Below are 26,679 nucleotides of genomic sequence, written 5' to 3'. Positions count from 1 at the left end.
CCCGGTTTGGCTCAGTGGATAGAGCGTGGGCCCAGGGACTGAAGCGTCCCATCGACGTTTCTCTCTCTTTGTCTCTCCCCCTCCTTTCCACTCTCTCGATAAAAGCCAATAGAAAAATATTCTCGGGTGAGAATTAACAAAAATATAAAGATAAAGACCATGAAGAACTTGTCAATGTTTCACTTTTCTGTTTTTCAAAATGGAACATTTTTCTGTGCATAGTCTGTCTTGAAGAAAAAGTAATGTAACATCCGAAAGTAAGATTACTAGAGAAGCCTAATTGCAGAATCAGTGTTGGCATTTATTCCAAATTCCCAGCAACCCTTCAGTTGCAACTAATACTAACATCAGGGTATGTATGTCCAAACCTCATTTCGCACAGGGGAATTCGCCTCAGGGTTTCTGACTTTTTCACCGCTGAGAGCATATTTACAGAGTTCAAAGCTCCACCCAGCAGGGCCTCCGCAAAACAGACAGGCCACCAGCAACCGTGTCCCTGGGCGGCCTGCAAGATACTGATAACCAGAGGCGAGAGCCAGGTCCGGGAGGCGAGGGTCCGCCCAGGGTTCACTAATCCGGGGGTTTGGCGGCCGGAGGGGCGTGGCTCCCCAGCCTGTCCCAGTCCTCGGATCAAGCCAGACTCTAGAAGCCCCAACTCCTCACCCCGCTGCTCCCGCCCCTATTTGGCTGCCTGACCAATCAGAAGGAGGCTCTTCCGAGGGGGCGGGACGAGGGGCGGAGCTGATTGGCCGAAGCTGAAGTCTCGTACTTCAGCTCGGGGCAGTCGACGCGTTGGCTGCGGAAGGTGGCGTGAGCTGAGGCCTTCTGCAACGTTCTGCAACCCAAGCCTGCCGCCATGGGGGACTCCCGGGACCCAGCCAGCGACCAGATGAAGCATTGGAAGGAGCAGCGGAACACGCAGGTACACCCTGCGCCCTCCAAAAGCGGGGCGACCGCGAGTAACGGCCCCGAATTCCGAGCGCGGCGACGTGCCAGGGCTGACCCCCTGATCGCGGGCTGGGGCTGGGGCTGGGGCTGCTTTTCCGTTCCGACGGAGTTACGTTCGCCTGGAGGAGCGGAGAGGATCCCCGCGGGCCTGCAGGGCTTGTCGCGCGGTTGGCTGGCTCTGAGTTTTGCATTTTTGCCAGCCAGGACAGAGGTCGCAGCTTCAGGGAGAAGTGGAGGCGCGTGGAGGGAGAGGCCGAGAGCTGCAGCTGCGAGGAAGGAAGTGGGGGTGAGGGTGGGGGGGTAGGAGGGGGGACCTTGCTCACAAAATTATATAGGCTTTCGTGTTTGCGGGCTGCCGTGGGCTTAGGGACAGTGTTCTATGATCTGGATGACCCCAGCACCCACCACGGTGACGGAGACTTAGTACACACAGCATCTGAAGGACTAAATCAAAGAATTTTACCTTCATTATTTCATTTGCACCGGGAAAACATCGAGCCTAGCATTTGAGAGGTAGAAGCGACATTAGGGATTAATTCATGCGTGTATTCACACGTATTCTTTGAGAGCCTGCATGTGCTAGGCACTGTGCTGGGAGGAGGCGTACAAATTCCAGTGAAGCCAGAACTCTGACGTGGAGAAGCTCAAAGTCTCATCTGGGAGACAAGACAGATAAACATGATTATTTATTCCATTGTGGGGAGGGCTCTTAGATAGTTGCGTAGGTATCTGTAGGTGTAAAGGGAGAGACCGATTTTGCCTGACAGGCTTCCCAAAGCAGGTGACATCTGAATAAGACCTTCAAAGAGAAGGATTTCAACCAGTGGTGGTGGGTGAGGCATTCCTGGCCTGTACCCAGCATCTTAAAGAGCATCTTTGGGGAGGTTGGATTAGATGAGAGCACATCTGGTCTGAGTCTTCTTTTATCACCTTGGCCCAGAGAGTCTAAGGGGCTTGCCCAGTTCCGGTGGCGGCTGGTTAATGGCAGAGAGAGAGGACTGGAGTTGAGAATGGCAGAGAGAGAGGACTGGAGTTGAGCTTTTCCTCGTTCTTGCCTAGTGCTCTTTTTCAAAACCGGGTTACTCTTCATGAAATGGGGTATGAATGCTAAGTGCACATGGATCGCTTTATAGTACTTCCCAGTTGGCGAGAAGGCTGCCATTCTCCTCTGAGGGCCTGCAAAATCTCTCTTCTCATCCTGGCCTTTATTGTATGCCAGTAGGCTAGTGCAGTTTTTTAAAAAAATTTATCTATATTGTTGGAAGTATTACAGATGTCTCCTTTCCCCCCCATTGACCCCCTCCACCCTGCACCTGTCTTCCCCTTACTTCCCCTGCCCCCCCCCCCGCCTTCACCACACTATTGTCTGTGCCCATGGGTTATGCATATCCTATCTAATAAAGAGGGAATATGCAAATTGATCATCACACCATCACAAAAGGTGGCGGTGCCCATAGCTATAAGATGGCGGCACCTAGTCCCCTCATCCCCGCCAGAGTCCCCCAGTCCTTTCAGCCCAGCTGGGGGGGGGCGGGCAGCAGGCGCACGGTGCGGCCGGACCCTCCCTCAACCGCCCAGGGCCGGCCAAGGCGTAGGCAAGCCTCAGATGGCAGCTGCCCAGCCGCCCAGGGCCGCCCGAGGCTCAGGTAACCAGGGCTGGCCGAGGCTTGTGCTGCTGGCAGTGGCAGCAGCAGAGGTGTGATGGGGGCATTGCCTTCCCCTGATTGCTGGGTCGCCTCCTGCCCCTGAGGGCTCCCAGACTGTGAGGGGGGCGGGCCGGGCTGAGGGACGCCCCCTCCAGTGCATGAATTTTCAAGCACTGGGCCTCTAGTATACATGTAAGTTCTTTAGTTAATCTCTCCCCACCCACCAACCCACCCACCCAGTCCCGATTTCCCTCTGAGATTCATCAGTCTGTTCCATGCTTCTATATCTCTGGGTCTGTTTTTTTGATCAGTTTATTTTGTTCATTAGATTCCACATGTGAATGCGATCATGTGAGTTTTCATCAAAGTGAACCGGAGAGACTGGGAGTCTTACTCATCAAGCACATGCAACTAGTTGTGGCAGAGTCAAACTCAGATCTCGGCTCCTGGGGACAGGACTCTTTCCATACCCAGTGGTTGCTACATCTTGGTTCACACAGAAATGTTCATGAACACTCGGTGCATTGCAAAAAAATATGGGCAATGTAATGAGTTTTACGTAGAACAAAATTTACTCCTTTTTAAAGGACTCCCCTTTATTCTGAGACTAGCTTGCCTCTTTCTTCATTGTTTGGGAGAACCATGAACTGTTTGTTAAATTATTGAGTCCCTGCTGATGAGTTACCCTATGTGGTTGCCCAGGTCTGAAACAGCTGGCCCGCAAAGCACATCCGTACTTGGGGACTCACGTTGGGAATACTGCTGTCTCCTCTGCCTGTGGCATTGTAAGGCACTGTGTAATGGTCCTGATTGGAATGTTTTCCTATTCCTCGCTTTTCACTGCTCTGAGGGAAAACAGCTTATTTTTTTTGAAGTGTCCTCTACCCTATACCCCCCAAGAGGAATTTTGCATATGTCATAAAGCCTGTATAATTTTCCAGTGTTTTATTATAAAAAATTTTCAAACATTCAGAAAAGTTGAAAGAATTGTGCCGTATATCTCCATATATCCACCATCTGGATTCTACACTGAACATTTTGCTATATATGTTTTATTTCATGTATTCTCTCTGTCCATCCCTCCATACATTCATTCTCCCATTTTTGGGGGGTGCATTTCAGAGTAAGTTGCAGATATCAGTAGACTTGACCCCATGAACACCAAGCATACAAATGAACAGAGTTCAATGTTAATGTTTTTAAGGTAATACTTACACAGAGAGAAATATACAAATATTAAGTGGATCACTCTATGATATGCATACCTGTGAACCCTATTCCTTTATCAAGATATAGAAGATGATCACTTTCCACCCTGGAAAGTTCCCTCATGCTGTTTCCCAGGCATTTCCTTCAATCCCTCTGCAGGCAACTACTGTTGATTTTCTTTTTTTAACTTTTGATTTTTGTACTTTTTGTATAATGCTTCATTCAGCAAAAGTGTTTTAAGACTGCCTTAGCTGGTTTGGCTCAGTGGATAGTGTCGGCCTGCGGACTGAAGGGTCCCAGGTCCAATTCCGGTCAAGGGCACATGCCCGGGTTGCGGGCTGGATCCTCAGTGAGGGGGTGTGAAGGAGGCAGCCAATCAATGATTCTCTCTCATCATTGATGTTTCAGTCTCTCTCTCCCTCTCCCTTCCTCTCTGAAATCAATAAAAATATTTTAAAAATAAGTATTTTAAGACTAGAAAAAAATGTTTTCAGATTCATTCATATTGTTGCATATATCAAACTTTATTTATTTATTTTTTTTGCTGAGTAGTATTCTATTGAATAATATACCATTTGTTTTTCCTGGAGCTGGATACCTGTGGTATTTCCAGTGTTTGGCTATTATGAATAAAGCTGCTATGAAAAATCTTATACAAGTCTTTTTGTGCACATATACTTTCATTTCTCTTAGGAAATACCTTGGCGTAGAGTTGCTGAGTCATAGAGTATGTTAATGTTTTAATATATGTCTTTATTGATTTCAGAGAGGGGGAGGGAGAGGGAAAGAGCGAGAGAGAATCATCAATGAGAGAGAATCATTAATCGGCTGCCTCTTGCCCAACGCCTAGTGGGAATGGAGCCCTGACTGGGAATGGAACCATGACCTCCTCGTTCACGAATTGATGCTCAACAACAATGAGACACACCGGCCGGGCCAGTCTTTCAATTTTAGCTATTCTGGTGGGTGTGAAGTGGTATCTCATTGCAGTTTTAATTTGCATTGTTCTGATGGTCAGTGGTGCTGAGAAAAAGTAAACACAGAAACAAGAATTGGGGATTCGTTATTACCTTACCTTCTTTTCCCCAAGTGGTTGTACCATTTTATGCTTCCATCATCAGTGTGAGAGTTCCAGTTGCTCCACGTTCTGTCAGCTTTTGGTGTTGTCAGTCCTTTTTTCTCTCTCACATGATGAGCCAGAGTAGTTTGACGTTGAAGAGGGGAGTGAGTACCCCCAGTTATTGAGGGCTTCAGGCTGAAGGAGGCTACCCCTTTGTCGACACATGACCTTTAAGATTGCCCTGGGCGTCACTGTCTAGCCACAGAAGGTCAAGAGCATGGAGGAGTGTGTGTGGGAGGTTTAGGGGCCAGGCTGGAAGTGGCGTGGGTCACTTCTACTCATATTCCATTGACCTGAACTCTGTCACATGGCCTCACCTAGCCATGAGGGAAGCTGGGAAATGTAGTCTATCTCTGTGTCCAGGTAGTTTACCCTACTATATTATCCAAACCATACGAAACATGTTTGGTGAAAATCTATCCAGCCATTTTCTTGTGATGTGGTGAAAGGCAAAAACTTTCTGACATGAAAGCATGCTTTCTGTTAGAAAGTTCTGACAGTAATGGACAGTATGTTTTTTAAATCCCCCCCTTGCTTGGCAAATGCTTTTGCTTACATGGGCAGCGTTGTATCAGTGCCCTCCTCCTCACTCCCCAGGCTGGTTTCACTTTTACTGAACCGTGCAAGCGTTACGGTTTGGAACCCCTGTCGGAGGGCACCGTGCTGCCTCCTCCTCCTGCAGGACCCAGGTGCAGAATGCCAAGCTGGGTGGATCCTCCTTTGGAACCAGAGTGTCAGCATACGGAAAGCAATTTATTGGGCGTCTTTCCTTGTGGTCAGATTTTGTTGCTGATAAGTGAACTGGGAGTTTTGTAAGCTTTAATAAGTGAGCATTGAACCCAATATGTTCCTAGGTACGACTTGGACCATCTTAAATATCTTTATTTCTCTTTCTCTCAAAATACATCGAGGGGAGGGAGGTGATTCGGCAGGGGTTCCCAGTCTCTTTGGATGGAACTTAAACGGGGACTTCGTTGCTCACTGCTTAGAATGCCATGGGCTGGCTATTCCACTGGGATACTTAGGCTCCATTAGTGGCGTCTGCTCCCTCCGAAATTGGAGACTTTGTATGTCTCAGGCCTTACCTTTCTAACCAGTTAACTGCCATGCGTCCAAAATGGAAACCATCCCACTTAAGTCTATAGATGGTTACTGCGTGTAAAGGGTTAAAAAGTTTCCTTTTTTTTTTTTTACCTGGGAGAGAGGTTGGGTCTTAGCTCATCGTTTCCTGTCGGTGAGTCATAGACAGTGCCTGCAGGGTCTATGTCTTCTTTTTTTTTTTTTTTTTGAGTAACTGCATTGATGTAATGCTGCCAATATTTGGGATGGAGAAAGGGTGACTGATAATTTAATTCACTGTGTACATGCTCTTTCATTTCTCTTGGGAACTACCTAGGAATGGAATTGCTGGTTCGTAGTGTGGGAGAGGGAGAGAGAGAGAGAGAGAGAGAGAGAGAGAGAGAGAGAGAGAGAGAGAGAGAGAGAAAGAGAAAAAGAGACAGGGAAGGAGAGAGAGAGATAGGGGCAGACAGACACATTGTGAGTAATGGAGTAAACATTTCTAAGCTTCTATTTCTGTTTGTCAAAATCTAGAACACTTCATATTTTTTCTCCAGGTAAGAAAAGAGAGGCTGATTGCAAAATATAAAACAAGCAATTTTATTTTTGTTTATTTTCTCTTTATGTTTTGTTCTGTATTTTCTTTCTGAGTATTACGACTAGTGCAGTTTCTATTACAAAAAGTAAAGGAATATTTTACATTTGTGGATCAGTTATCCTTCTTTTTTGATCCTCTTTTTCTTTCTTCCTCTTATTCCCTACTTTTTTTTTTTTAAAGGACCCTGCCAGTTCTCAGTGCTCTCAGACGTATTTTAGAAAGACAGTTTCAAGACAGAGAAAACCTCGTTTGTAATGTCTATTATTCCGTGCATTTTAACGATTTTATTTTCCATAGTGTTATTCTCAATGTTTGCTGGTTATTGAAAACCACAAGTGATGTTTTGATCATTTCTTGTTGGCAACTCACCAAGAACAGAGGAAAAGAGTTCCCCAGGTGATTCCACTGACAGCTGGTGCTGAAACATTAAGGTTTAGGTTTAAACTAACGGTTAAATTGTACCAGTTCACTCCTTTTTCTGATTCATTTTTCCACTTTAAATTTTAAATGGAGTGTACAGTGTCACATGTATTAGCACATGTGTATCTTCAAAAGAGAGTGGTGTGACTGGAGGTAACTGGGACCCTTCAACTTTTGTACAGTTCGGAAGGGTTTGCTGCTGGATGGGTAGGGAGAGAGCCTGGATGGATGCCTACATGTCTGTCATGACTGTCTGGTCAGTTTCTGACAGCCAGTGAAGTGGTAGCATACATGTGCTTATGTGTGCGGCCTGCATTTTGCAGACATTTAGCTCTTTTTTTTTTTTTTTAAATATATTTTATTGATATTTTACAGAGAGGAAGGGAGAGGGATAGAGAGCTAGAAACATCGATGAGAGAGAAACATCGATCAGCTGCCTCCTGCACACCCCCCACTGGGGATGTGCCCGCAACCAAGGTACATGCCCTTGACCGGAATCGAACCCGGGACCCTTCAGTCCGCAGGCCGACGCTCTATCCACTGAGCCAAACCGGTTTCGGCCATTTAGCTCTTTTAATCCATGTATTAACTCTGGGAGGTAGTCATTTTTTTTGTCCATTCTGCAGATGAAAAATTGCAACTCAGAAATAATAAGTAACTAGCTAGTAGCTGCTCATCTGGTAACTGGCAGGGCTGGAAGTTGGACCCAGGCTCTGTGGGGGCGGGACTCAGGATTTCTCCACGGTGCCGTGTTAACCGCTTCCCATTTCACTGTGAACAGAACGCTAGCAGCTAAGGGGATTGTTTTAGTGCACGTGAGGGTCTTCTTTATTAATTTTTCAAATTCCAAGATCTCTCTCTTTTTTAAAAATATATTTTTATTGATTTCAGGGAGGAAGGGAGAGGGAGGGAGAGAGAGAGAAACATCAATGGTGAGAGAGAATCATTGATTGGCTGCCTTCTGCACGCCCCCAAGTGGGGATCGAGCCCTCAACCCAGACATGTGCCCTAACCAGGAATCGAACTGTGACCTCCTGGTTCCTAGGTCTACACCCAACCATTGAGCCACGCCAGCTGGGCCCAAGATCACTTTTATTCAGTGCATTTTCCCAAAGAGCTCACGGTACTTTTATGGTTTAAGTGACTTCCCTGCCATTTTCCCTTCTAGAGAAGAGGCAGGTATTAACTGTATTTTAAAATTCAGGACAGATGTGCACTAAGTTATGTACTCCACCCCAGGTTGTGGAAATTCTGAGCATAGTGCTTTTTTGGGTAAGTGAGGTCGGTACCGTTAACTTTCATCAGTAGACGTTTTTGAGTTGTTCTTCCAGGACAGAGGTGGTGTAGCTTTGCTTCACCCACACATCTCCCCTGCCTTCCCAGTGAGGGGGCCATGGAGCGGCAGTTGTTGGGGTCAGAAGTAGAGTGTGTGACGATGGAACAAGGTGAAGCTGAGAGTTTCCCAGGATCATGTGGGGCTTAGAAAACGCTGCTCCCACCCTAGAGGAGGGACAGCTTCTGATGTCACTGAAATTGGAGAATTGAGTGGATTAAAACATGCCTGATTACGCTAAAATAACCTATCCTACTTCAGAGACATTTGACATCTTTAGAAAATTAATGCCATTATCCATCTTACCAGTAACAGTTTGTTTTCAGTGACAATAAAAGCTGTTGACGTTTTCTATTTGGGGAATGGAAAAGAAATGTTGTCTATAGCTGGCATACACACTGCTGGAGGGAAATGGGCAGGATGGCCCACTGTGACATCTATCATAATAATAAAAAGCCAAGAGGCGTCACGACCAAAATGTCCAAACGACCAGTTGCCATGCGGTGGCATTGACCATCTCAGCCCGAGTTCAGTGGGTGGCGGCAGCGGCAGGAGTGAAGCAGCCTGGGTCCCGGGTGCCTGGCAGCAGCAGGAGTGAAGCAGCCTGGGTCCCGGGCGCCTGGCAGCGGCCGGAGTGAAGCAGCCTGGGTCCCGGGCGCCTGGCAGCGGCCGGAGTGAAGCAGCTCGGGTTCCAGGTACCTGGCAGTGGCAGGAGTGAAGCAGCTCGGGTTCCAGGTGCCTGGCAGTGTAATGAAGCATGTGTGAATGCTGAGTACCACGCTAACTGCCATAGCTTCCCAGAGACCACCTTCTCACTATTTGTTTGGACACTCAGTGTTAAGCACATATGATCCCTTTTTTTGGGATCCTTAGCTTGGGGTGGAGCCTGATGATTCTATTTGCAACAGGAGCTGAGCAGGTTAGCAGGTTATTTATCTTCCTGTTCTTCAGAGCAGATTTTTTAGCAGATTGGGGTTGAAATTTATCAAGGTCTTCTGAGACCTGATTATAAATTCCAGGCAATGGAATTTATACCTTGTATTTTAGTACTTTGGACACAAGAAATGTAAAGAGTTTGGGTAGAAAGTATGAATATTGCAAAATGATGTACCTATGGCAGTGCAAATGACAGTCTTTAAAAATTATTACTATTATTTATTTTGTACTGACTCGCCTGCATTCTTTTCTTTTCATGTTTGCTTAGAAACCTGATGTCCTCACCACTGGGGCCGGTATTCCAATAGGGGACAAACTTAATATTATGACAGCAGGGCCCCGGGGGCCCCTCCTGGTTCAGGATGTGGTTTTCACCGATGAAATGGCTCACTTTGACCGGGAGAGGATTCCTGAGAGAGTCGTGCATGCTAAAGGAGCAGGTGAGAGCTGTGTCCATTTGTTGTCAAAGGATTGTTTCAGAACACAGATGTTCAAAATATCTGTAAAACGTTTACCTGGCTTTTAATTACAGAAACAAAAGATGGAGGTGGTATTGAAAAGAAAGCTGAAACTCAACAGGAAAAAGCGAGCTTGATAGAAAGGGAGAAAAAGTCTTTCTCTTAGCTGCTTGCTTGGGCTCCCAGTTAGGACTTCCTGATTTCTTTATTTCCTCTTCTTCCATCGTCTCTAGTTTTTCGTTTGTTTTTTTGGCATCGCTTTTCCATGGTGACTTTGGTGTGTGGTGCGGTTTGCTGTTTGGCTCTGTGGTGTCCTTCCTAAGTGTTTCTTCTTTCTTTCCCTGCGTTTTCTTCTCCTCTCCTGTTCTTTCCTCTTCTAGGTCCTCCCGTACTCCCAGGCCCTCTCAGGCCCTGTGTCCTTGGGGCCACCTTGGTCAGTTCCTGCCAGCCCCACCCCCGTCTTCCTCCTCTTGGCTCCAGCTGGAAAGCTCTCAGTTTAGCACTGTAACAGGGCTTTGACTTTTGTCATTTTGAGTTTGGACACCTCCCCTTGCCCTGTCATCAGGGATGCCATATTGGTAGGTGGTACAGTAGTTTGCACTCTACAAATGCTTGTTGGTTTAAATTGATTTCATATTGGAAGCTCCCAGAAAGCCAGTTTCAAGGCTAACCCATCAGTTTCTCTTGTCACCCAGATGCCTGGTGAGGGTCTGACAGTCTGAGAGACGGTCTCATGAGAATGTCTGTGTCTTTCTCGTTAGGGGCTTTTGGCTACTTTGAGGTCACGCACGACATTACCAAATACTCCAAGGCGAAGGTGTTCGAGCATATTGGAAAGAGGACTCCCCTTGCAGTTCGATTCTCCACCGTTGGTAAGTCAGTGTGTTTGCGGGACTGGTATTCCTGCACCTTATTTGGGGCATTGGTAACATAATTTCAAGAAAACCTTGTTAAGACAGAAAACAAGCACTTCTCCAAATTATTGCCACGTGTTACAGTAGAAAAAATACCTTGCAACATGTAGGAAGTGACTTACATATCTCTTTGTTGAGGTCTAAGGAGATCACACTTAGGCAGAGGCCACCTCTGCAATGCTGTGCCATTTGGAAAGAACTTGGCCACAAGTGGTTGCCTCAGATGGAAGCATGGAGTTGGTGCTCTTGTTCAGTACCCTCGATGACAGCTGCCCTTTTTTGAGAATTAGCTCCATGCCATCCATGCTTTACGGACATCAGCTGTGATCTAACCTGTAGATTTACTTTGCAGAGAGGGATTATTTGTGCTGCAGAGGTTAAGTGATTTTTCTCGTGTCACGGAGCTAGTAAGAATTAGATCTGTTGTGCTACATCTTAACACACCACGATGTTATGATTCTGTTCAATCTGTTTGTGTACTTTTAAAATTCTTTGGAATGCAAATCTAAATGAAATTAAGAATAGGAGCCTATCTGTCAACTCATTTTCTTAATATGACACTCGTAATTCTGCTAACTTGTGTTCTCTTTGCTCACTACCTTATCTTCATACTTATTCTCTTCCCTTATTTTAATGTAAATTTTAATTTCCTGTTTGAACAAAGCTCTCTCATTATGTCGAATGAACAACCTTTTCAGCTGTTATTACATATACAGGCAAACCTCCGGATATTGTGCTTTCGGTTCCAGACCATCACAATAAAGCAGTTATCACAATAAAGCTGGTCATAATCTTTTTGCTGGTGGAGGGTCTTGCCTTCAATTTGTAAAAATTGAAACATCGCTAATATAAAGTGCAATAAAGCGAAAGCACAATAAAACGAGGTATGCCTGTATTACTCTCAATTAATTCTTTTGTTTAATTTGTAGACCAACTTAGCTGGTGGGTGGTAGAAATAATAACCTAGGCACTTACATACCTAATTTACGTCTAGGAAATGGATTGGAAAGGCTAGATGTCAGCGTTTCTTTATGACTTCAGGCTTCCTGGAGGCAAAGTGCTCTGCTTATGCTTCATTCCCCCCATTTGAATCCTCTAGCTGGAGAATCGGGCTCAGCCGACACCGTTCGTGACCCTCGTGGGTTTGCAGTGAAATTTTACACAGAGGATGGTAATTGGGATCTTGTTGGGAACAACACCCCCATTTTCTTCATCAGGGATGCCATATTGGTAGGTGATAGCGTATTTTGCACTCTGCAAATGCTCGTTGGTTTAAATTGATTTCAAATTCTCTGTATAGATTGGCATTTGAGGGGAAGTCCTCGGAAAGACAGAAAGAAGAGAATTTGGGTCGGAGGGATTGCCTTCTAAGGCACATCTTTCTGTAATGTCTTCGTATAAGATCAAATTACGACAGTTACCATTGGGCTTGGATTTGGCATTTTAGTCTTCACTGACTTATGGGAATAGTCCATGGAAGATTAATAAAAACAGGCACTTTGCCCTAGAAACGGGGAGGATAAATTTCATGTTAGGGTTTGGCAGTTTAAAATTCTAGGATGCTGTTCGGTATTATAATCCATAAACCTAGCAACAGGCATTGTATAATATACAATACCGTAATTCCTGTAAATGTAATTTGTGTGTTTTCTCTCTCTCTCTTTTTCCATTTAGTTTCCGTCCTTCATCCACAGCCAAAAGAGAAACCCTCAAACGCACCTGAAGGACCCGGACATGGTCTGGGACTTCTGGAGCCTGCGGCCCGAGTCTCTGCATCAGGTGGGAACACTGCTGTTTTCGTAGGTGACAGTATGTACTGGGATGGAACTGGGATCATGCCTCAGAATGTGTTTCTCCAGTTTTGACTGTTTCATTGGAATTGGTTTCTGACTTTCTTTTTGGGAGGCTTACTCAGATTTCTTGATCTTGAATAATTTTTTAATGGCCCATCTTATTAATCTTGCCCTGATCATAGACCTTAAGTGATGCTAGAAACATTATCAATTGATATTTAGCAATAGTAAGGATTAAAGTCTCTAGTATGAAGTATTATGGAAATGAGGGGAAAGTAGTGCTAAACAAATTTACTATTAAAATAAATTTTGAATAACAAGTTAGTCTAGTTTTCAGATTTATTTTAATTTTTTTAAAATATATTTTATTGATTTTTTACAGAGAGGAAGGGAGAGGGAGAAAGTTAGAAACATCGATGAGAGAGAAACATCAATCAGCTGCTTCCTGCACACCCCCTACTGGGGATGTGCCCGCAACCAAGGTACATACATGCCCTTGACTGGAATCGAACCTGGGACCCTTGAGTCTGCAGGCCAATGCTCTATCCACTGAGCCAAACTGGTTAGGGCTAGTTTTTCTTTATAGAGGTTAATGATTTATCATTCTGCTTTAAAATTCTTCTTTTTTTAAAAAATAAATGATGATAATGGTAACCTTTCTTGTGGGTACTTGGTTAGTATGTTTTATGCTAGGGACTTTCTGGACATGTAGGAGTGTCTTAAAAACCCAGGATGTTTTGATTTAAATGGAAAAATATTAGGTGTTATTTTTCTGTTCCTTAGGTCTCCTTCTTGTTCAGTGATCGGGGGATTCCAGATGGACACAGGCACATGAATGGATATGGGTCGCATACTTTCAAGCTGGTTAATGCGAATGGAGAGGCATTTTATTGCAAATTCCATTATAAGGTACGTGTTTTCCTTTGGGGCAAGGGATAAAAGGCTCCCACCACCCACATCTCCTTAATTCTGCGGGTTAGGGAAAGATGCAAAAGATCAAGGCCTCTCCAACCTTCCCCTACTTCCACCCACAAGGATGGGAAGTACTGATCTATTTGATTAGTACCGTGAATCTTTTGTTATCTGCCACCTGTTCACCTGCTCAGTCAGAAGAGCTGTGTGTAGTCTCCTTTTGGTCTCTTCTTTTCATGTGGCTAGAGGGGAAGACCACACAGCTGCTGTCTATTGTCATGCTTTCTTCTCCTTCTGGACCCTGGGAACTCTGCCATACATATTTGGGAAAATGTTTCTTTTGTGCTGGCTTTCTGGTGTGGGCAGGTGCACATTGAAATTCTTTTCTCCCTAGGAAGGGAAGATCTAAGGTTTTTATTTGGGCTCAAAAGTAATAAGATAATACAGGCCTCCAGACTAGGCCAATGGAGATTTCTATCTGGTTAGCCTAGTTCTCTAGAGTTCTGTGTTGGAGTTTTAGAGTCAAGCCTTCACAAACAGTGAAGTATCATGCTTTGCCTTTCCTAGCCCTTAGTCATTGTTGGGAATGTAGATATATATTGGGGTCCAGGAGGGCACTACGGCAGAAGTGGGGCATTCTGTCGGCAATACCTATCTCGCCGTTACTTTCCAAATCTGATGCTATCTTTCCAAATACATTTCTCCTAACATTTTAATTCATCCATCCATGTATTTAGCATTTATTGAGGGTATATGGTGGACGAGGAAAATAAGTAAAATCTATTACAAACGTCAGAAAACAAAAATTCTATTTTTTAAATTTACTTTTGTACAATCAGATCAAATCAGTTACCTTTGGGGGGGCTTTTGAGAACCTTTTAATTAACTGAAATGTTTTAAAGGGATCTCTCTTAATCTTGGCATTTGTTAGAATAAGCAGTATCCCATGAGAACTCTGGAAGGTTATTGGAAAACCTCTGGTTGTCTAAGAACTTGTTTCCAAATACTCCTGCTAAAATAAGAAGAGACAGAAGTGGACTCATGACAAATGGAATCTCCCTTTTAATGATCTCACAAAGACCTGTTTTCTTCTGTCCTGTCTTAATATTTATTTACCTGAACAACTTACTAGTATGTAGGTATATCAAACAGAAAAACCGTCACTTCTCTTTATACTTATGACTCCGATCTGTAATCTTTTGGCAAGGAATACGTTGGCTTGTGACTGGCTTGTAATTGGCCATGGGCTTGTCATTGCCAAAACAAGTGTTAGAGTAGGACTAGGTGATTGTATCTGGGACGGCTAGCATGATTGGTGGCTTTGCAGTTAGACCAATCCGAACTCAGGTCTTCCTTCTTCTAGATAACTGTGACTTGGGCATATTATTAAAAGTTCTCTGAGCTCCAGTTTTGTGTCTATAAAATTGGGATAATAATACCTGCTGTCCATGGTCCTGGAGAGATTGGCTTGCTTGTGGGTCTGTTCAGCGGAGGGCCTGAGGTAGCCCGAGATCTACATAGATTCATGTCTCGATGATTCTGACCTAAGAGAACTCGTTTCTAAGCCCAACAGATTTAATTAAAATCGGGAAGGTATTGCAATATTGTTGCACAATTTAATGTATTAGCTCTCTGGGTGATCTGCAGATGGCAACCTCCATTTTTTTAAATATATATATATATATTTTTTTTTTAATTGATTTTTTTACAGAGAGGAAGGGAGAGGGATAGAGAGTTAGAAACATTGATGAGAGAGAAACATCAATCAGCTGCCTCCTGCACACTCCCTACTGGGTATGTGCCCGCAACCAAGGTACATGCCCTTGACCGGAATCGAACCTGGGACCCTTGAGTCTGCAGGCCGACGCTCTATCCACTGAGCCAAACCGGTTAGGGCGGCAACCTCCATTTTTTAAATCCTGGCTTTATTTTTAATAGTAAGAAGGGTTCAAATCTTGCCACTGGCTAGAGAGTTGGGATTTCTGTGGTCATAATGTATTAGTGTTTCGAAGTTGAGTTTTGCTAAGAAAGTCTTTCCATGGAGCTTGGCGTGATGGGGATCTTTTAGAATAAGATACAGGTGGGAAATTTATTGAAGATCAGTATGGTATGAGATAATAGGAGCACTTGTGAAAGTGACTTAACTTCTTTGGATCTTAATAGCTTGTTTGGAAAGTCAGAATACTAATTCTACCAACTCATACTCAGAGAACTGTTTCCGAGTGGCTGTACTGAATGAAGTCCTTCCAGCTCTGTGAACTATGATTCTATAGTTTCTTTTTTAAAAGGGAAGAGTATGGGGGTGGAGGAATGCTAGCTGAGTACAATCTCATAATTGACTTGAGCTGTTAAAAAACACAAAATTAAAAAATTTCTTCATGCAAAAAAAGGAAAATTCTTTAATTTTATTATCTGTGCATTTAAAAATACATTTTGATTTTCTTTTTCTGACTTGAAAAGTAGCATGAGTATAAAAATTCAAATAGCAACCACTCTGGAAAACCGTTTTGAAGTTCCTCAAGAAATTAAATGTAGAATTACCCAGCAACTCCATTTTGAGATATATACTAAAAAAGTCCACTGAATTGGACACTTTAAAATGATAAATTTTATGCCAAGTTTTTTGGGGAGCTTGTCTGAAGACATGAATATAGCACTCTTTATATGGGGGGAAAATTAAAAATAAACTGTATGTCAACAATTTTAAAAATTCAAATAGTATGGAATGAAAAAGGGAAGGATATGACTAATTTTAATATGAAGTGCAGAGATGGATTCCCTAGACGTTTAAAAGAATCATATTAATTAAGTAGAATTCCCTGCTGAAAAATTCATATTTGTGTCAGATTTGAACAGTGGGATTACAGTTAGAAGGGAAAGCCAGTCTCCGAGTAGTGTTACTCAGAATCCTGCAATGAATTCCTAACTAGAGTTCGCTAACTGCGCCAGGAAGTTTCAGTTTGAACTTGTTCTTTCATTCTGTAGACTGACCAGGGCATCAAAAACCTTTCGGTCGAAGATGCAGCAAGACTCTCCCACGAAGATCCTGACTATGGGCTCCGGGATCTCTTTAATGCCATCGCCACAGGCAACTACCCTTCCTGGACTTTTTACATCCAGGTCATGACCTTCAGTCAGGCAGAAAGTTCTCCATTTAATCCATTCGATGTTACCAAGGTAAGTCAGTTAACAATTAAGCTGTTTTCTTCTTTAAGTCTCTTTGTACCTAATTTTAACAAATTTCCAGTCAAATACTCATTGTGGCAGGGAAGTCGTGTACAAACCGCAGTGGGACCACTTTGTGGTTTCCCAGCCTGTGAAGGAGTCTCACCAGCATCTCGCTTCCAGTTCCCGATTGTAAGCTCATCGAGTTTGCCTGGCTTGATATATTGTGTTTTTTTAATTTTTTTTTTTTAATGTTTATTGATGTTTGGAGAGAGAAACATTGATGTGAGAGAGAAATATCGATTGGTTGCCTCCCATAGGTGCCCCAGCCAGGGATCCAACCTGCAACCTAGGTATGTGCCCTGACCTGTAATTGGACCCACAACCTTTTGGTTTACGGGGTGATGCTCCAACTAATTAGCCACCTGGTCAGGGCTTGATGTATTACTATTAGCAGGGAGCAAATTTTGAAAAGCTGATGTACTTTTGCCCAGGGAAAGTGTCAATATTTACTGTTCACTGTTGTGAAAGATTTAACCAATGCACTTATCTTAAGTTCTTATCATCTTACTGGATTAAACATTATTTTTACTTACTATCATTGGCTTATTCTATTTGAAAGCTGGCATTTTTTGTGGGTACTTTAATTTGCTTCAGTTGGTTGTCTGGTAATTGTGAATATCACATTATTTCTAGATTTGGCCTCACAGGGACTACCCTCTTATCCCAGTTGGTAAAATGGTCTTAAATCGGAACCCAGTCAATTACTTTGCTGAGGTTGAGCAGTTGGCCTTCGACCCGAGCAACATGCCGCCTGGCATTGAGCCCAGCCCTGACAAGATGCTTCAGGTAAACCTGTGGATTGGGAGGTACTGAGGCAGGAGTACCTACAAGTATATGCGTGCGCATGGGTACACACACACACACACTCAAACACACACTATAATTTGGTGTGATCTTTTGTATGAAGAATTAACTAGAACATCACTTAAACTTTAATTAACCTGGGTCCTTAGTTTCTGTGGGACTGAATGGAACATTTTGAGATGGGCGTTACAGTATAAACTACATTTCATGGTAAAGTCTCTCAGTATGTTAACACTGACATTTAGTCCCTTAATCGTAAAGAAGTTATATTAGAAAATGCCACAGGTATTTGTAGAGTATAGAAAGCACTCTTTGTTCAGTCTGTAACTGACAGTAGGGAGTATTTTTTAGTTGATTATAACACCTTGGTCTAATTTTATTCATTTCTTCTTCCATGGTGATGCTTGACGAGACCTGGACATGGTTTTTCCATCTGTAAAAAGACCCGGACATGGTTTTTCAAACTAAATTTATTGTTGTCAGTGGTGAAAGGCATTTAACCATGCGTCTTGGTAATGTCCCTGGCACTCGGTCCTTTTTCTTCACTCTTCAATATGCTCTTTTGAGTGTACAAAGAGTGAAACTCTTCTGTGGACTAGACATTAGTAGGAGAATAATTGGATTAACAGTTACTGAGTAAATCAGTCTTTTTGGATTTTGGACTATGATCATGAAACAGAAGTTAAAGATTGCCCCAGGTCAGACTGCAGTGACTGCCGGCTGCTGCTGGACGCGTTGTGGTTCCAGTTCAGGTGTCACTCTTATTATAAAATGTATTTTTATTGATTTCAGAGAGGAAGGGAGAGGGAGAGATAGAAACATCAATGATGAGAGAGAATCATTGATTGGTTGCCTCCTGCGCGTCCCCTACTGGGGATGGAGCCTGCAACCTGGGCATGTGCCCTGACTAGGAATTGAACCTTGACCTCCTGGTTCATAGGTTAATGCTCAACCACTGAGCCACATGGGCTGAGCAGGCATCACTCTTTGGAGGCACACTAAGTGTTCCCTGTTTTATCTAATAACTAGAGGCCCAGTGCATGAAATTCGTGCACGGGGGGTGGTGTGTGTCCCTCAGCCCAGCCTGCACTCCCTCCAATCTGGGACCCCTTGAGGGATGTCCGACTGCCCGTTTAGGCCTGGTCTCAGTGGGCCTAAACAGGCAGTCGGACATCCCTCTCACAATCCAGGACTGCTGGCTCCCAACCACTCGCCTGCCTGCCTGCCTGCCTGCCCCTAACCGTTTCTGCCTGCCAGCCTGATCACCCCCTAACAACTCCCCTGCCAGCCTGATTGACATCTAACTGCTCCCCTGCCGGCCTGGTCCCCCCCAACTGCCCTCCCCTGCAGGCCTGGTCCCCCCCCAACTGCCCTCCCCTGCTGGCCTGGTCCCTCCCAACTGCCCTCCCCTGCTGACCTGGTCCCTCCCATCTGCTCTCTCTGCAGGCCTGGTCCCCCCCAACTGCCCTCCCCTGCAGGCCTGGTCCCCCCCAACTGCCCTCCCCTGCTGACCTGTTTTCCCTCAACTGCCCTCCCCTGCAGGCCTGGTCCTCCCCAGCTGCTCTCCCCTGCAGGCCTGGTTCCCCCCAACTGCCCTCCCTGCAGGCCTGGTCCCTCCCAACTGCCCTCCCCAGCCGGCCCGGTCACCCCTAACTGCCCTCCCCTGCCAGCCTGGTCACCCCTAATAGCTCTCCCCTGCAAGCCTGGTTCCCCCCCCATCTGCCCTCCCCTGCAGGCCTGGTTTCTCCCAACTGCCCTCCCCTGCAGGCCTGGTCCCCCCCAACTGCCCTCCCCTGCAGGCCTGGTCCCCCTTAACTGCCCTCCCCTGCTGGCCTGGTCACCCCTAACTGCCCTCCCCTGCCGGCCTGGTTGCCCCTAACTGCCCTCCCCTGCAGGCCTGGTCCCCCCCAACTGCCCTCCCCTGCAGGCCTGGTCCCTCCCAACTGCCCTCCCCTGCTGGCCATCTTGTGGCGGCCATCTTGTGTCCACATGGTGGCAGGATCTTTGACCACATGGGGGTGGCCATCTTGTGTGTTGGAGTGATGGTCAATTTGCATATTACTCTTTTATTAGATAGGATAACGTTTTTTCACTTTGACATTGGGAACATCTGAGACTTTTATAGAAAATACGTTTCTCATTAGTTTTAGTTACATTATTAACTAATGTACATTGAATACCTACCTATGTGTACAGTTGCTTCTTTTCGTTACTGCTCACAATGTCCGTTTCATTTATACCTGCAGGGCCGCCTTTTTTCCTATCCTGACACTCACCGCCACCGCCTGGGACCCAACTACCTTCAGATCCCTGTGAACTGTCCCTTCCGTGCTCGAGTGGCCAACTACCAGCGTGACGGCCCCATGTGCGTGGTCGACAACCAGGGTAGGCCTGAGACTCCCGGCTCCCTGGGCGGGCGGAGGGCACTGCTGAGCAGAGGGTGGACAGCCGTTTCCAGTCTGGCCCCGAGGGACCGCCGGCTCTGGGAAGGGGCTCACAGAGGCACTCCTGCCAACCACATAATTTTTTCCCAGCAGTGGAGGGTTAAACTGCCCGAGGACTCTCCATACTGTTACCTGTTTTATCTGTTTTATTGAGAGTTCCACCTCTGGTCTTCCTTGCTATCCCTCCTATAGTGGGAGGCAGGGAGGAAGGACTTTCCCAGGGACTGTCTTAGAGTCCTGTCTGACACAGGGGTTAGGTTTTAGACTCCTCCGAAGTGGCCAGTTCCTTACATGACCCTGGATTTCATGTCTTACACTTCTGCCAGGCCTGTGGAGGAGAAGTCTAGCTAGAATTTGGAGGGGATGGGGGAAGCTAGAAAATAGGGGACACAGAGAAAAATCAAGGGGTTCTCCCCCACTGTTTCTTGTTAAGTGAATATAGTTGAATTCATGTAAATCAACTGGTGAGATGAGACTCGGCTGCATTTTGTGTTTTGGAGCTCGTTTATCACATTTATGGTTTTTTCCTTTACGTTACATTTTTGGGTGGCATGTACAAACAGCTTCACTTTCTAATTATTGTTCTAATTAGAGAATGCTTAGTGAATGTGTTTTTCCTTTTAATGTTCCACAGTTTAGTATAGATCGTATTTCCTTTTTTATTTTCCTGTTTAGGACACATACGTGTTTTAGTAATAGGCTGCTTACATTGATCTTTTCAGAAATTTTACTATTCAGTTATATCTATAGCCCTAGATGTCTATATTCAAACAAAGGTAATTTTTATAAGATAAAGATTTTACATGTGCCCTAAAGGAAATTTGGAAACTGTAAGATAAAAGAAAAGGGAGAAGAAAAAGCCACTTGTAGTCCCAACCCCCACAGGCCACAACTGTTATATTTTGTTACATTTCTTGCCAGTCTTTTATGAATTTTTTATACACTTACGATTGTTTTGCATATATAATTTTGGGCCTTGCACTTGTTACTATTATCACTAAACCTTTTCCATTATTTAACAAGTTTATATGCTCACTAACTGATTACATTGGGTGGTTACCCTATTTCTGCTTTCTGAGGTTTATAGAGGTATGGAGCGTATTATTGCGCAAAGTAATTGATACTTCTTATGTCTGTCTTCTGCATCTTTTTTCTAAAGTGATTTTTTATTTCATTCGTATCCCTTGGTCCTTTGTTATTGAGACTGGCTATTAGTGGAAATTGTTCACTTGTGAAGAGTCAGAGAAGTTCATGCATGTTTTGGAACTTCATTAATAAGTAATTGCTTCTTTCTCTCTCTCTTTTTTTTGTTAACCCCCACCTGAGGATATTTTTCCATTGATTTTTAGGGAGAGTAGAGGAGAGAGGGAAAGAGAGAGACATCGATGTGAGAGAGACACATTAACTGGTTGCCTTCTGCATGAGCCCCGACCAGGGCCCGGGCCAGGGAGGAGCCTGCAACCTAGGTACGTGCCCTTGACCGGAATTGAACCTGGGACCCTTTGGTCCGCAGGCTGACGCTCTTTCCACTGAGCCAAACCAGCTAGGGCAGTAATTGCTTCTTGTTTACCATTCTAGTGGTAAACATGTGTAAAGCTATTTGTGCATGTATTCGGTACAACCTTTGCCTCCTTGTTTTGGGCTGTGCTCTTAAAGTTCAGTGAGAGTGCTTAATTGTTCCCAGGAGTCAATGACTTGAAGACAACTCCCAGTCTGAGGAAAGGCCTATTTGGAAATAGAACTTAAACATTACTCAATTAGGCACATTTAGAAGAACGAGCACTTAATGCAGGAAACCACTGTGGGGGCTGGCTATTGGGGCACTTCGCTTTCCATGGAGATGTGGTTGACAGAATGCATTTCTGGAGCTAATGATTGGGCTCCATACTCGTATGCTGTCCTCTCTCTTTCTGCATGCAAGTGGGACCTTGATCAATTTGATAGGAGGCACCCCTTAATTATCCACTCTGGGTAGTCCATGTATTCTGGCAATGTGCTGGGTAAATCCCAGCCCCAGTCTGGTTTCTCAAGCCACTTAGCATGTTTCTTGTTTACCATTCTAGTGGTAAAGGGGCTTACTCCTTTAGGCAGTTGTGTGTGCAGATAATTCAGGCTCCTGCTAATATCAGGTAAAGCAGAGTGGAGTTAGGAAAATAAATATGCCAAGATGGGGGAAAAAGCTTCATATTTTTTTTCACAAGTCACAAAAAATTTTGATTATATTTTTCACTTTTTTTCCCTGTAAGTCCAGATAAATGATGCTGATATACTAGAAATATATCAAAGTTTTAAAAATTCCTATTTTATTTATCTTTGGAGAGAAGTCAGAGTGAAGTAGAATTGAATAAAGTCATAATAATACGGGAGAGATACACCGAGGATCTAAAAACCGTAACGAAAAGCAAAGCAGGGCTGTGTCATGGGAATATAGTGCATGCTGGAATGGAAGAGACAAAAGACCCAGAGTTCTAGTCCCAGATCTACCACTAATTACTGCTTAAGGTCTCAGGGCTGTCACTGAAGGAGCGGAGCTGGAACGTGGAGCTGCTCCCAAGAATTCTGTGACTCAGTGTTTGAATCGCACCTGAGCCCGCATGAAATCCTCAAGTTTGGAACAGGTCCTGGGTCTCATTTTCTATGGGATGGGGTGGTCAAATCAAACCCGAAGAAATGGCAAGCATCAGATTTCACAGATTCGATCATTGACATGTTCAAGGGGAATTTGAGATCTCTTCATGAAGACCCAGAGTGAGGCAGCCCATGCGAGCATTTGGAAGATGGCGGTATTCTCTAAGAATATGAGTGTTGCCTGTGGGTAAATATGGTACATTAAAAATAACATGTGCATAACAAGTAAATGTATGTGTATATATGTATGTATGTGTATACATATACATACATAATTGAATGTATTTCATATTGCATTGTTTGTAGACTCCCTTCATTTTTTTTCCCCCGAAGTGAATCTGTGTGGTTTGCCTTTAAAGGTGGTGCTCCCAACTACTACCCCAACAGCTTCAGCGCCCCAGAACAGCAGCCGAAGTACGCCCTGGAGAGCAGCACATGCGTCTCCGGGGACGTGCGGCGCTTCAACACTGCCAACGATGATAACGTCTCTCAGGTAACGGCTTCTTCGTGTGCTACGGAGTGGCCGATTCCCCCTCTCAACGTGTCTAACAGGTCTCCAGTTGAATTCAGGGAAGACATCTCGAATCATAAACCAGTCCCTTTACAGGGTGGAGTGCGAGAGTTGTTAACTCTGCTCTCCCGGTACGAGGGATGCCTCATTTCAGTTCTCCCAAATGTTACTGAAGGGATACGGTGCGGGCCAATGGGGAAGAAGTGATTCCATGGAAATCTAAGAAATGGGCAAGTTAAGCTTAAGTGCAGCCAAATCTCAGAATCCGGGCAGGACTGACAGGTTGAAGGGACTAGAGCTGGATTCAAAGTAGCTCTGGGAGCCTCAGTAGCAGGAGTGGGGGTGTGGGGCGTCCCGTTCACACGACTCTTCCTCGCCCTCCGTTTCTGCTTTCGAATGCTCTCTCCTCGTTGCCTCATTCATGGCTCTGTTGTAACACTGCTGTGGTCTGGCATGACCGTGGTTGATTTCAGAAATGAGCAGAGGCTGCTAGAGCTCATGCCTGATACTTAGCTCCTGTTTTTAATTTTAATCTATTGCTATTAATTTTAGCGGTAAACCCAGTAACCTAAGGAAAACATCACTTAACATCTATCTTCTCCAAGAAATCTTGATTTTTGAATAACTGAGGATGTAAATGAATTAGGTTTCTTTCCTCTGGTTCTGAGTGAATTGAACAAAGGTTGTGCTAACTGGATATTTGATGATCATTTGCACATTCTGGACTTCTCAGTATTAAGAGTGTGGGGGGATTTTTAACTGTAGGCTATATTGCCTTATATTTATAAGCGATTTATTAGCAGTGACTACAAAAGACATTATTGAATAGCAGTTATGAGCTGTTATCAACAACTGAATTCCTCCTATTTTGCTTAAAATAAAACAAAACAAAAAGTGAAGAATTCAACACAAATGACAGTTTTAACTGTAAATTTAAAATTTTTCTTAAATTCTAAAAACTTCCATTCTTCCACAAATGGGAAGTCTCACCTTTTCATCTCAAAAGTGGCATCCCGGGTGAGTTTTGCGTGTGATGAAGTGGCGATTGCACTTCCCCCACTCTGTGTTTGTTCACTGCGCAGGTGCGGACGTTCTATACTAGCGTACTGAACGAGGAGCAGAGGAAGCGCCTGTGTGAGAACATCGCGGGCCACCTGAAGGACGCCCAGCTGTTCATCCAGAAGAAAGCGGTGAGTGAGACCTTGGCAGCTGCAGGGCGGCCTCTGCTGGCTGGAGGAGAGAGTGCAGCTGTGAGAGAACCCCGGAAAGGAACAGTGTCCTTTCTACTTTACTTGAGCTAAGTGGACTTAAGAAAACGGGAACTGTTGCCCCGACACTGCCATTTGAGAGGTTTCCTATGCAATTTAGGGAACTGGAGCTTTGGGGCAGTCACTTTTACAAAGAGCTAAATAAATGAGGGTAGTTATCCTCAAAACAAGGCCTCTAGCTCTCATTCCAATAAGCTTTTGTGAGTGAAAAGGGAAAAAAATCAAGGGAATTAGAATGAGAGAGGGGCTTCCCCGGGATGTGTCCAAACTCTGAATGTCACCTGTCATGCGTCACACATATCTAGAGGCAGGCCACTTAGTCCCGAGTGGCAGACTGAGTGGGAAGGTAGGGGAGGGTTGGGCGGGGATGGTGGTGGTAAGAGATCAACCGAAGGACTTGTATGCATGCATATAAGCACAACCAACAGAAGCAAGACACTGGGGGCGGGGGTACGAGGGCAAGTGCCAGTGGGTAGGGGAGGCTGGGGGGAGGTCAGTGGGGAAAAAAAAAGAGCCATATGGAATACCTTAAATATACCTTAAACAATAAAATAAATAATAATAATAATAATAATAATAATAATAATAAAATTAATAAATAAAGTCATACCGGAAAAAAAAAGAAAATGGGAACTGATTACTTTCTCTCCAGTGGATATGGCACCTCTCCAGCGGAGAGCCAGACAGTTGCTCCGTGAGGTAGCTGGGGCAGGTTGGATCTTACCTTCCTGACGAGAACGATTAAGGCGCAGCGTGTAAGGAGCGAACTCTTCTCATGTGTTCTTCACATGTGTTCTTCTCACATGTGCCGAAGCTGTAAGGCTTCCTGTGGATTTACGATGCCCCATCTCTGCCTGCTGCCTGCTGGGGCCCAGCCCAGCGGGGAGTTCCTGCTTGAAGCGTGTGGGATTGCCCAGCATGTGGCAATGACTGTATATTTTAAATTCAGGCGGTGTCTGGGCCGTTTCTTAATACAAATCACTGTGACTTGCGTCCTCTGAGGTCAGCTCTCTACACGCCGTCAGTGCAGTTTGCCTGTGCATTTTCTCACCAGAGTGTGTGAGGGAGGTGCGTTACCTGACGCACCTTGTGGGCGCTGGGCATGCACAGAAGAAAGGCTTATCTCAGGTTGCTCAGTGCCCGTCAGTGTTGGCACTGGACCCCATTCTTACTCTGTGTTGTTGACCACTGTGCGGTTCCACTTCCCGAGGAAGCATCTTTTCCCGCTGGAGTGAACACCATGAAACAGACACTGTCCTAGGAGGGACTAAGGCAATGTCTCCATTTATTTTCAGGTCAAGAACTTCAGCGATGTCCATCCTGACTATGGGGCCCGCATCCAGGCTCTGTTGGACAAGTACAACGCCGAGAAGCCTAAGGTGAGCCCAGAGCGGGCCGGCTGAGGCAGAGCGTGCGTGCCCTGGGTTAGACGAGGCATCGTGTGGTTTCCTTCTAGGGTGGTTCTCCTCAGGCACAACTATTAGATTGCTTAAAGCAGCTGTTCAGAAACTCATTTGAGATCTAAAGAACTCACTTGCAAAACACGTTTTAGCTCTGGACAGTATAAGGGGGTTGAAGGTGAATGAGTTCTGAATTGTTATTATTTTCATTTGAGCACAAATTAAAGCTCAGATAAACGCCAGGTTGCTGCTGCCCAATGAGTTAATTAATCTGCTGGTCTTGTTCTTTTAAAACAGAATGCGATTCACACCTTTATGCAGCATGGGTCTCACCTGGCTGCAAGGGAGAAAGCCAACCTGTGAGGGTCGGGGCCCTGTTTTGGTGCCAAGTTACTCTCCGCCTATGAAGCAAAGTATGGAATTCACACCCATAATCCACTCACCCACTCACCGCTGGATAGAAGATTCTGCTGGGCTAGATGTGCAAATGCAAGTCTTTTAGATGGTAACCCAGTTTCCATAGCAAATAATGTAATAATGGCTTTTAATGAAAACGAAGGGGACAATGAAGATTAGGGCTTAAGAATCATTTAAAAGAAACGTGTTTGCTTTTGACAATTGGTTGGGTTCTTCACTTGAAATGATCAGAATGAAAGTTTCTAGCAGAAATATAACTAAATGATCAGAATGAAAGTTTCTAGCAGAAATATAACTTCGTTTGGTAAGAAAAAAATCTTGGTGAAATTAGTATGTTTACATTATCATCTCATGGCCTATTATATAAAAATATGGTTGCTATATATGAAGAAAAGATAAAGATAATCCACTCAGAATTTTTAATTTTTCTGAGTTCCTTATAGGAAAAACACCTTGGTGTCTTTTGAAGATAACCTCAACACTGTCATGGCTAAATGCTTATTTCTGCTTGGAACTGATCAGATTTATAAAAACAACAACTTGGAATTACATTTATGCTAATATAACATTGATTTTACAACAGACCGATTTATAATTATTACATTTTTACAATAAAATAATCCATACATAAGA

General features: G+C 44.5%; 1 protein-coding gene across 1 annotated transcript; it reads left to right on the top strand.

Annotated features, from left to right (window-relative positions):
* Positions 1 to 492: 492 nt before the first annotated feature.
* Positions 493 to 26,679, top strand: CAT (catalase). The gene is made up of 13 exons (XM_080687689.1): positions 493 to 922; positions 9,538 to 9,709; positions 10,489 to 10,599; positions 11,741 to 11,871; positions 12,316 to 12,420; positions 13,218 to 13,343; positions 16,332 to 16,523; positions 17,208 to 17,360; positions 19,625 to 19,763; positions 22,810 to 22,943; positions 24,044 to 24,151; positions 25,525 to 25,608; positions 25,927 to 26,679. Exons 1-13 carry the CDS (start codon positions 857 to 859, stop codon positions 25,990 to 25,992), a joined length of 1,587 nt encoding a protein of 528 aa, XP_080543815.1. The 5' UTR covers positions 493 to 856; the 3' UTR covers positions 25,993 to 26,679.

The sequence above is a fragment of the Plecotus auritus genome (assembly GCF_963455305.1).
Source record: "Plecotus auritus genome assembly, chromosome: 9".
NCBI classification, from domain to species: domain Eukaryota; kingdom Metazoa; phylum Chordata; class Mammalia; order Chiroptera; family Vespertilionidae; genus Plecotus; species Plecotus auritus.
The sequence above is the reverse complement of the archived record's forward strand: the minus strand, read 5'-3'. Positions and strand labels throughout refer to the sequence as shown.

Coding starts and splice junctions, on each gene's coding strand:
- CAT (XM_080687689.1), top strand. CDS start 857: ATGGGGGACTCCCGGGACCCAGCCAGCGACCAGATGAAGCATTGGAAG. Junction 12,421..13,217: donor GGCCCGAGTCTCTGCATCAG/GTGGGAACACTG, acceptor TCTGTTCCTTAG/GTCTCCTTCTTGTTCAGTGA. Junction 22,944..24,043: donor ACGATGATAACGTCTCTCAG/GTAACGGCTTCT, acceptor TTCACTGCGCAG/GTGCGGACGTTCTATACTAG.